This window comes from Alligator sinensis, unplaced genomic scaffold, assembly GCF_000455745.1.
Source record: "Alligator sinensis unplaced genomic scaffold, ASM45574v1 scaffold347_1, whole genome shotgun sequence".
NCBI classification, from domain to species: Eukaryota; Metazoa; Chordata; order Crocodylia; family Alligatoridae; genus Alligator; species Alligator sinensis.
Window position 1 is genome coordinate 2,495,549 of NW_005841922.1, and position 11,897 is coordinate 2,507,445.

The 11,897-nt window shown below is 38.8% G+C and overlaps 1 protein-coding gene across 1 annotated transcript in view; it reads right to left on the bottom strand.

Moving 5' to 3' along the window:
- The window catches only part of ZFR (zinc finger RNA binding protein), a 66,160-nt gene that overhangs the window by 5,480 nt on the left and 48,783 nt on the right, over positions 1 to 11,897 (bottom strand). Inside the window, exons 13-16 of the mRNA XM_025198460.1 lie at positions 11,582 to 11,732; positions 10,356 to 10,497; positions 5,343 to 5,440; positions 4,434 to 4,529 (exon numbers count right to left, since the gene is read on the bottom strand). Coding sequence (XP_025054245.1) covers positions 4,434 to 4,529; positions 5,343 to 5,440; positions 10,356 to 10,497; positions 11,582 to 11,732 — 487 coding nt within the window. The remainder of the gene's footprint in view (positions 1 to 4,433; positions 4,530 to 5,342; positions 5,441 to 10,355; positions 10,498 to 11,581; positions 11,733 to 11,897) is intronic.

The window sequence follows — 11,897 nt, forward strand, 5'->3', positions numbered from 1 at the left end:
ACTTCTGTAGTCTGTCTAAATCTAATTGCAGCCTCTCTCCCCCTTCGAGCCTGCCTACCTCTCCCCAAATCTTGGTGTCATCGGCAAACTTGGACAATGTGTTTTCCACCCCCTCGTCCAAGTCGCTGATGAAGATGTTGAACAGTGTCGGCCCCAGGACCGAGCCCTGGGGGACCCGACTATTCACATCCTGCCAGGTCGAGTATGACCCGTCTACCACCACTCTCTGGGTGCGCCCCATCAGCCAATTTTTGACCCATCCAACTGTGTAGGCATCAATGCCACAGTCGCTCAATTTATTAATGAGAATGGGGTGAGAGACAGTGTCAAAGGCCTTCTTAAAGTCCAGAAAGACTATGTCCACGGTGACACCATCATCCAGGGATTTAGTTACCTGGTCATAAAAGGCCATCAGGTTTGTCTGGCAGGACCTGCCTTTGATGAACCCATGTTGATTTCCCCTGGGCACGAATTACTTCAAGGATTTTCCCCAAGACCAATGTGAGGCTTATGGGCCTATAGTTTTCTGGGTCCTTTCTCCCTTTCTTAATAGATGGAGACCACATTAGCTAGTTTCCAATCTCCGGGCACCTGGCCCATGGACCATGATCGCTCGTACAGCCGGGCCAAGGGCACAGCAATGATCCCCGCCAGCTCTCTCAACACCCGTGGGTGGAGGGCATCACGGCCTGCAGATTTAAAAACATCCAGCCCTTCCAGAAGATCCCTAACTACATCTGCGCAGACCTGAGGCCTGGCAGTGCTATCCCCAAGATTGCCCCTACCTGTGGTGGGAGAGCTGTCCTGGTCCCTGTCCAAGAAGACAGAGGCAAAGAAGTTGTTAAAAATTTGGGCTTTCTTGTCTGGCGTAGCCACAAGATTACCATTTGAGTCTAGCAGGGGCCCTACATTACCCGGTGCCCTCTTCATACTCCCGATGTATTTGAAGAAGGACTTTTTGTTGTCCTTAATCCTGGTCGCTAGCCTGAGCTCCACTCCCGTCTTGGCCTTCCTAATAGCCCACCTACACTTATGGGCCAAGGAGGAGTATTCCTCCTTGGTGACACAGCCCCTCCTTTCCACCGGGTGTACACCTCCCTTTTGGCCCTCAGGCATTCTCAAATGCCTTTGCTGAGCTATGGGGGTTTCAGAGCACTCTTACCACCCTTCTTTCTCTCTGGGACTGTCACACTCTGAGCCTGCAGGATTGTCCCCTTAAGGTATGACCATCCCTCATGGACTCCCATGTCCTCTACCTTTTGGGCCCTCAGTGCCTCCCCCACTAATCTCCTAAATTCATTGAAGTTGGCCCTTCTGAAGTCAGGGGATTTAGTCTTGGTATAAACCCTCAACACTCTACGCTGGATGGTGAATTCCAGCAGGCGATGATCACTGTCACCCATATTAATTTTCTAAATTTTTTAGGGGCCCTGCGGGCCAGATAGAATGGCCTGCATTTTGCCCACCCCTGTTCTAAGGCACACAGGCAAAGAAGTTGAATGCATGTTACAAAAACAACTTTAATTTTGACATTTCCTACTTTTTGGGTTCTTGCACCCTTTCAAACTTAACATTCCTCAAATTTAGTTTTCAGTTTGCAATTATAGGGAGGACTAAGAGCAACACCTCTACTTTTGTTTCCTAATACTTTCCATTAGGAAAGATTATTGGGATCTTTTGAGAACTTCTAACATTTCCATTGTTTGCAACAGACATTATTGCCAGAATTTAAAGGGGGAAAATCCTGGGTTCAGAAAGTGCTTTTTCTTTGACCAGTGAAACTCCATTCAGGCTTGGCCAACACACTGGTTTCCCTCTGTGGGCAACATGCAAAAAACACTGAAAACAAACTTTCTAACCTAAGGCCCACTTACACTACTGCCAAAGCTGTGCTAGTAATGCCTCAGGTTGAGATATGACAACCTCTTCAGGAGGAGTGGAGGGACAGAGCTGTGTTTGGCACCTTAATGCACCACCCATCTTGGCCCTACATTGCAACAGAAGGTACCATGTGGTGAAGGGTCCTTGCCCACTTCCTGGACTACGGGAAGGGAAGAGGGAGTGGTTCTGGAAAGAGACATCACTTATGCTAGACCAAGTTTTCTTTAGATAATATATTTCACCCCCGAGGATGATTGTCCACATTCAAACACTCCTATAGCTGAAGGTGTAAGGTTCAAACTACCTATAGTACATGGTGATGAGGTTGTTACAGATGTTCATAAAATTGTCAATGTTTCTCTGGGGATATGCATTATGTATAGTCTTTACATGATTACAGACCATGCTTTTCAGGAAACTCCTGCTCACTGGGTATACAGTACAGCAGGTATAGAACAGTACGGCTGGGCACCGTTTGTTCTAGAAGTTGGAATATGGGTAGAGAACAAGTCAAGGTATTACATAAAGAAAAAGGGATGTTTTCAGGACTACAAGGTGTCAGACACAGAAAAATTCAATTCTATTCCTGCTTCTGACATTCTTTCATTATGATGCTGAACACATTAAAGCATTACATCTTGATGATAGCTATTAACTAACTGCTCCTCATTTTATAATGTGCCCATCTAGACACTCCTGTACCCGATATGTAGAAGCATGGAGCACTTGCAACTCCAACTGAACTCAGCCAGCACAACTGCAACTGAACAGCACAGTCTGCAGCAAACCTACATTGCAAATCTAGGGGTCCCAAGTTCTAATACTAGCTCCAAAACTAATTCCCTGCTAGGCCTCAAACAAACCTCTGGCTCAGTTTCTCTATCTGTAAAAACAGAGGCTCTCCAATATCTCACAGCAATATGTTCATATTTGCAAGACACCTAAATTTTATAGGTAATAAATGCCGTAATACAGTAAACAGTATGTGACCCAAACAATTAAGATGATAATGCATACTGCATATAACAGTGATTCTCAACGGGGGTGCCACTTCAAAATCATTTGAAGCGTACTGCAGGGAGTAAGAAGGTAGGTGCAGGCTCATCCCTGCAGAGTTGTTCCTCCTCCCTTCCACCATTCACTGCCTGGCCCCAAGGAGATAAGCAAAGTTTCATTTCTGCCCAGCTGTTCCTTCTCCTTCCCATCCCAACAGCACCTAGCCCATGTGAGAAGGTAATAAAAACTAAGTTTTTGAAACAGGGCACTGCTCAATTCCCAATTTACAAAGAGGTGCCTTGAGTTTTAAAAGGTTGAGAAACCCTGGCATATAACACAAAGGAGCAGAATTTACAAAGCACAGAACCCTAACTGGGGCATGTGTGAACTTTTAAATGTTTGACTTAGACAAAATAATTTTCTATATGCTTTCTTCTCTGCAGACAGTTCCCTTAAATACCAAAGTCTAGGACTACTAGGAAGCATGTTTCATTGAAGAACAGAAGAATAAAATTATTTTCCTTTAGCACTTGCAACTGTTTTAAATAGCTGAAGCATCAATTTTGTTTTCCTGGAACTGAGCTAAAACTATAAATAATAAACTTCTTAATACATGGTTCCAAGTTAACATTGTGTTAAGGACTTAAACTGTGAGGCTGATCCCAGAAGCCTGGAATCATGTTGATGCTGGAAAGGCATTTCTGCATTCTTTTCCCTATAGCAGTGGGGTTTTTTTGGTCTTTGTTTTTAAAGTCAGTGGTGCTCAATCTTTTTGCCCTGTGGGCTGGATGGGCAGTACCTGGTCCCCCAACAGGCTGGATCTGGCTGGTGGGCCCAATCCAGCAGGGCTAAATCCAGCTGTGGGGAAGGGGGTGGGAAGCAGCCCAATGCTGGCCCTGGCTGTACAGGGAGGTAGGAGGCATGGTCTGGCCTTGATCCACTTGTGCAGGGCTTGGGACTTTGGCAACAGGGAAGGGGTGGCAGTATTAAATTAGTACTAACTTCTTGTCTGAGTAGACATCTACACTGACGTGGCTTGGACAACTTCCAGTGCACCCCCTTGTCAAAGCCAGACAATCACAGCCTAGTATTTTGGTACTGTATCTTGCAATGGTGGCAGATATTAATGACAATAACAACAGAAAGGCTATTTTGTAGAAACAGAGAGCTGCTACAGTTATCCAGGTACCTCTGACAAATAAATTTAAAGAAATCTGAGGAAAAATACTAGGTAATTTGAAGTAAACTGATAAAAAATAATCACACTTAACTTGTCTAAATAAACTTAAGGTATAAAATATGCTACCAAAGAATTCAGAACTTTTAACATTTGCTTTGTAGAAGAATATAAGTTATGAAAAAATCAAGCCCCAGAAATTGCAGGGTACCAGAAGTCAGAGTTCTTTTCAGGGATTTAATTTAATTAATCTGTTGAATGAAAACAAAGACCAATTCTTGATGTATGTGCTTTATTTAAAATAGGATTTTCAGCATTTTCTGAAATGCAACAGCACGTTGCTACTCATGCATTTGGGGGTGATTTTAAGATTACTTACCCAGCTTGGAAAGTCAGACCAAGTTGGAACTCGCTGACAGAGGTCACGAAGAATACGTATGATAATCACACAGGACTGCAGACCATTAGCTCTAGCCTTGAGAGCAATACAAAATCATGTTAATTAATCCCATCACCTACAGAAAACAGGATTCACTGATAGGCTAAAACACCACTGTTCAATGGAAGCTCAGATACAGAATAGAAACAAATCACTCTACAACTTCATTCCATGAGCTGCCATTTACAGCAGTATTTTATGCCAGGGTTAGTAATTTAAGGTGGTAGAAGTCAAAGTGCACAGGTTATACAAGAATAACTTTTCTTGATCCCCTGTAGACTCTGACCCTTCTTCACTTGTAACAGTAAATCCAGTATCTTTCTATATTAGAAATAAAAAGAATAAAGTAAAGGTCTAAGAAGAATGTATAGAGACTGAAAGGTCAAGGGAGTCTGTTTGGTTTCTTTGTTGTGCCTTTGCCAGAATGCAAAGTCACTAAACCAAACAGTTGCTTCTCACCTTTCATTCCCTACACTTAATGCACTTAAAGAAATAGGAAAAGGTCTTAAAACTAAACACAAAGCTTTAAACACATATTCCATTATTTAAAGCAAAGTTACTCTGCAGCCTTATGGAATATATTACAAATACACAACATATGATTACTCAAAATGAGTCAAACTTTCAACGTTGCCTTCTCAATGACCAGAAAAAAAGTCAAATCAGCAATAACTGCATAAAGCAGTTCTTCCAAACTGAACATTCTATGTTAACATTTTTCTGGTCATTAAATTTAAAGTATTGTTAACATGGGCAACCTTGGGTGTTTTCACACAGTCAAACATGTATATTGCAACTGAACTAGTGTCTCATAAGGCTACAAGAAGAAAGTAAAATGATGTTCCGAACCTGGAACCACTTAGCGTGGCGTAGAGCAGCCAGAGCGTCAAGGCATTTTTGCCTGTCCAAGACGTCCGGTGGGTCTTTCACCATACCCGAGGTTACATCTAAAATGGATTGAATTGGCAAAATGCAGTGAGGAATGGGTGTTTGACCAGGTGAGCAAGACACTTCCTTAAAGTAGCTTCAATGTCACACGTGCCATTTAGAGTTTAAACCCCTATCCAACAAATATTAGTGTTCAATAAAATTCCTTTTACTGGATTAAAGCATCAACCCAGTATAAAAAAAATAAAAAAATCAAGAGCATAATAATTTTTAGCTCTCAATCTTAATTTTTAAATGCACTGCAAATCATGCAGCACTTTAAAGTACACATGCTACCTCTGGAAGAACACATTTCCCCTAAAATTAAATATTGCAGGAAGGATGGTTGGACACAGTGCACCAGCACAGAGAACACGAGACAGAAGGAACACAAAAATCCACTTCAACAGTAGAATTTACAACAAACTCAGTTTGTTGAACAATTTTAATGGTTACATATTACTTGGGACATATTCTTGATAAAATGGTCCAAGTATAACAATCTCTGAAAGCACACAGAATCTAATGGAGATGTGAATTTTATCCATTTAAAAATCTAACACACAAATTATTTTACTATAAGAAATCTGACTGAAGAAATATGAAGTGTTCTCTATAATCCCAGCATCTCATTACTTTTTACTAAATATTCCTCTAATACTGTAGCTCACATACCCATGGTATACATTTTCTAAATAAAATTGGGCTAAGAAAAAGCATTGTATTTATTAAGCCTAAAAAGGAGAAAGAAGGAAGTAAGAAGCAGCAGAAGCAATAGCAAAAATATTGAGAGTTAACAGAAATATAGTGGGCCTTATACATTTAAATGTTCAAAAAAAAAAAAGAAAAAAAAGAAAAAGGGATTTGACACATTGCTATTTATAGTCCAAAAAAGACCTCTTCTAATAAGACTGAAAATTCCAAATTACTTTATGGTAGCTTCTGTCTGGTTTCAGTAGTTTCTGAAGGTAATCATTTATGGTAGCTTCTGAAAGTAACTGACCTAAAATAATAATTATTTTTAGACTGTGTGTGTCATCATTGTCATCATATTCTATTGGAAAAAGGCCTTTGTGAAAATATGCCAGTATTAAAAAATAGAAGTATACGTGATGAAGAAAAATTCAAATTTGACTTATTCAGAAATGGAGTGCATAACAAAATGTAGTTTTGTTTAGTAAGACTCAACATAAATAAAGCAAAGAACCAAACAAAAAATAGTATATAAAGAGACTTATGAGGCATACCAACAATAAAAATGATTTGGGAACACTGCAGAGAAAACTTTGATGCTAGTTACCAACATATGAATGTAGGTAAAAAGGCAACAGAATATTAGGATGCACTAACAGTTAAAGCACAAATAAATCACAAAGGCTACTGGAACTGCAATATTATATCTAGAATACTGTGTACAGATTTAGTAACTTTTAATGGGAAATATTTTGTTGCTCTGCACAAGGAGAAACAAAAACAAAGAAGAGCAAGAATTGTTGGGAAAAATTCAGATACCTCAGAGATATTCAAAATTCTAAAGAATTATTATAAAGCAAAATGAGGAAAAATTCAACATTAACAAGAGGTTCACAGAGCAAAGACATTAAAAAGTAAAACTACTTTACTCAAACAATAGGAAATCGACAGTAAAGAGTAGTCAAATAAGGTAATCAATGCGAAAAAGGAAGACTTGAAATAAGAGACAGGGATATGGTTAGAGAAGAACCCATAAGCGGGGAAAATGGCAAAGCAAGGAAGTAAAACTGGAAAATTAAAAAAAAAAAAAGCCATGGGTTTGATGGGCTAAGTGGTCTTTGTGTGTCAGTCAATAATTTCCATTCCTAACACTGGTGTGTGCAAATAGGTGTCACTGTGCAATCTTTCAGAATAATAATTTACTACATACTTTGAAACTCCAGTGAGTTTCTAGTACAAACACTTAAAATTTGGAAAACATTTTTCTTAGGAGACATTTACATTTGAATGCACAGGAGAAATTTTGCTTTATACTGGGAACAGATCTGAAACATGCCATGCACCATTAATAAAGGAGACTGCATGAATAACCTTAGAACTTAAAGCTATTGTGAAATTCAGGAGATGCCAAGGCACCTATTGCAACTGAGAATAAATTTTGACTGAAAAAAATATTAGGAAACTTGCAAAATTTCATGTGGATTTTTGCACCTGTTTTACGTTTCAAGTGGATTAACCCCTTAAATACTACAGTACTAAAATTAAGACTCCTAACCTTACTGCTCTATTAACCTAAGACAGAGGCTAAATTAATTTAAAAAAAAACACAAGTGCAAATTCTTAACCTAAATAACTGCATTCTATGAATAGCCTAAATAATAAGGGGTTAATCTTCAATTAGAGACATGCTGTGTCCACACTATTTCTTCATTAAAAGTTAACAGGTATATCAATTTCAGTAAGTTTCAACATGTGAAAAACATTACCCAGTCAACTATTTCAAAACTAGTGTGAACACCGCTTAATTCTGAAGAGAGACAAAGACAAAAAGAAAAACACAAAGTAACAGTAAATGCTAGGACTATGCAACCAAAACCCCTCCTTTGTGTAACATGGCAGGTGTGACACTGAGCTTTAGAAAACCTTGGTCAAAAATCCTTCCGATGTCTTGGCAGCAACCCCTGACAGGAATCAACTCCCTCTGCTAGAAGGCCTGCTAGAAGGCTTTGGACCGGGGCTGATAAGCTAAGGATAAAAAAGACACACACACATACACACATATATACTTTGCTTGCTGAAGGAAAGACTCCACACAGCAATGGTTAGAGCATTTAACCATGTCGGATTTGATGTCAATTCCAGGAAACTGCGTAACTGTCAAACGCACAATACTGTAGGGAACAATTACTATGCGATTAACAGTTTTCTTTTTCTTTTTTATGCTTTTGTCATGTAATGGAATTATTACATATTAACCATGATTCTATTCACATGCAAGTCACAGGCTTATCTTTACTCAAACTGTTTCTTCCAGCAAAGCCTTCCTTATTACCTGAACTTGCTCCCCCAAAGCCAGCTAAAGACTTTCAACCATTGTAAGACACAGAGCATTAGCAGCTGCAGTAAGAGAATACACACACATCCTGTTGTTCTGCAGCAAGTTAGCAGCATTCTTCATCAGCCCTTGTTTACTGCAATAATTTGCAATGAAATCCTCTGTATTTTATTCTTGTTTCACAAGAGAGTGTTTCGGCACATCCATTTTACACTGCTCAGTGTCTTGAAGTATAAGCAATTTAATTTTTGTTCAATTTTGTTTCCCTAAACTTAGAATGATCATTCTAACTCAAGTTTGGGTCAGACAAAAATACAGATTTGTTTCCTTTAGGAGGCATAACTTATCAAGGAATTTATTGAAAACACCTGCCATTTGTTTTATTTTTGCCTTTGTATAAATTTCTGAAGGCCCAAAACAAATTTCACTTAAGTTCAGCACAGTGGTATGGACTGATCATGTAATTTTGTATAGCACATTGAAGGATATAGGAAAAATGTTAAAATTAGTCTAATTAATATCTATAATCAAAAAGATTATGTTGAAGGTTTCCCCTTGTCAACTATTGAAGTGAAAAGCTACATCCGATTCTATTCCAGAAGTAAACAGAAATAGTTTGGGTTTGATATACTAATTTGTACAAAGTTAGTGATACACATAGCTGAGCAATCATGTACAGAGCACTGCTAAAAATACAATCCAGTCCAGAGAATATCTTCAAGCTTCATTTTCTGGTGGATAGATTGGCTCTGACAACAAAGCTCAATCATAATGCACTCATCACAAATATAGAACATCTAATGCAATAAACCACCTCAAATATTTTAAAGGACAAATACAAATGCTGAGATGGGAAAGAAAATTCTGCGCCTTCCTTCTCTCTATATATATACGCATATACACATGCAAACGTATACATATACACATACGCTTCCCCCCAACTTGCATCATGAATATAAGTTAATATAGCCTTAAATTGCCTAATGATAACTTCATATTCAAACACCAGAACCTTGGTTGTTATGAGCTCTTTTCATCTATGAAAACACAGGATGAAAGGAAACAAAGTTAATTTTATCTGACCCATAAAACAACAGAACCAACATACTGCAGACATGAATCATGCTTGTTGGCTTAAAAGCTTTTGGAGCTTTGAAAAGTGTTACAGAACAGACCCTAAAGCAACACTGCTGGCACCAGGAGGATTGCATATTTCACGAACGTAAACTAGTTTACAAGTTCCAACTTCCATTTCAACTCAACGACCAAGCCACTTCTTAGTACTGTACTATGGGCTTACCCATTTGGGTAAAATACTGATTGTAATACCAGGAACACAAATATTCTTAAAAGCATGCCAAACCAAAGAGCAACCTCAGCGAGCTGGAAAAATTCACATCCTCTTCCAAACAAAACCAGAAAGACTTCGAGCATCTAAATCATTTCACAAGTGCAAGATCTGCATCAATGTAATTTTACAGACACAAGTGGTGGGCAAGACTGACTCACTTTAAATCCAGAATATAAATATTTTTATACAACCTTTAAAGGGTAAGTCCTGTCTGGCAAGTCTGCTTGTAGCCACTTGCTATAAAACCTTTAATTTTTCAAATAGCTTAATGATTTCAGAGACAGAAAATAAAAAGACAATTTGGGATCTTTTCCAGAAAGCTGAGGTTGGACATAGGTTAGAAAAAACAATAATTTAACTAAATAAATGCAGCATATTAGCATTTATTTTTAGCAAGTATTCTCTGCTAAATCTGGTTGTTGAAAGAGCAGGGTTTCCATCAAATACATGTATGTGCCAGCATGTTGCCTTCGAGGACCTTAACGCCATCTTAAGCAGAAAAGATACATTTATAAAACAGATAATATAGAGGTAGCATCTTAAACAACTTTCCAACCTCCATCCCTCATGTTCTCCTCACGAATGATTGGAGATGTCAATGTGATAGTAACTTGCATTTTGGGTTCCACACATGAATTCAATATTATAGCTGCTTCTGGAACTGCACACTTTATGTCATACTTCTCAGGACTTATCACCTAAATAATGAAAAACAGGTAGCATTTGTTAAGATATTTCATTTCTACTGGCATACATCAAAGAGAAATAGGGAAGCCAACCTGAACATCCTTCTGAAAGATCAAAAAGCTGGACTACTACAGTGATGTCTGCTTGACAGTTGTGCTGTTACCTGAAAATGTCACTCTACTGAATTAGGGTTTTTAAAAAGATATAGTCTTTAACATAATTTCACTCATTAATGAAAACATGCAGTGGGTACCCTTCAGAACATCAGAGAGGACATTCACACACAAACTATGTTAAGATAAGGGGCCAGATTCAGCATTTTAAGTTGAGGCTTCCTCTGGACTGTAGTTGTCTTTGGATGGCATAAAGTTTATGCAGTGGTTCTTATGCCATCACTCCAAGTACAATACGAATTGCTAGGCTAATTTTCTTCCTCGCTGTTGACCCCTTTGCCCACATTGTTCCAACAGCCAGCTAATGTGACAACAAAAGAGTAACAGAAGAGAAACAGAGTTGTTTCCAAGTAATCGGAATGACTTGTCCCCAAGAACGTTATTTAAAATCTGCCTCCTGTGACTGTTACCACATGAACCTATTAGTGTCTCTGGAAGTGAAAGCTGCTATTTGGACAAAAATGTAATCTTCTACCACCTTCTGCCTCTATATTTAAAGCAGGGGTGGGCAAAATGTGGCCCATGGGCCACATACAGCCCACCAGGCCATTCTACCTGGCCCGCAGGGCCCCTAAAAATTTTAAAAATTAATATTTATCTGCCCCAGGCTACCTGTCATGTGGCCCTCATTGGCTTGCCAAAACTCAGTAAGTGGCCCTCCACCCGAAATAAATTGCCTGTCCCTGATTTAAAGGAAAGGGACACAATATATATAAGCAAACAGCTCCATGCTCATGAACTGGATCTCACTTCCGAACACTACATGGGTAAACATAATTAAAATTATGAAGAAGATACAAGTTCTTGGAAGCACAACCAATGTTCTATGCCCTGATATCAAATTTACAGCTGTTAGCACCACACATCTTGCATTTATGGCACCTTCATAATAATCCAAATCCAAATTCTAAACTGTACTTACTGCAAGTTGCTTGGGAAGACTTTCTGCAATACGACTGAGTAATGTCTTTGAAGGTTTCTCAGCACACAGCAAAACCAGGTTAACGTTCCGGTCTCCACGGAGAAGCAAGCCTTTAGCTAAAACTCCTACTCGTAAAACTCCTTTCAAGGCTCTGTGGAGAAGTAAAGAAAAAAAAGTGGCATTTAAAACATTATTCATGATTGTAATAAACTAAGATGACAAAAAAGGAGTAAAAGTAAAAGAGAGCACTCTACATGTCTGGATACCAGAACCTAGAAATAACAGAATCAAAAGAGCAATTAAAGAAGATGTAGGG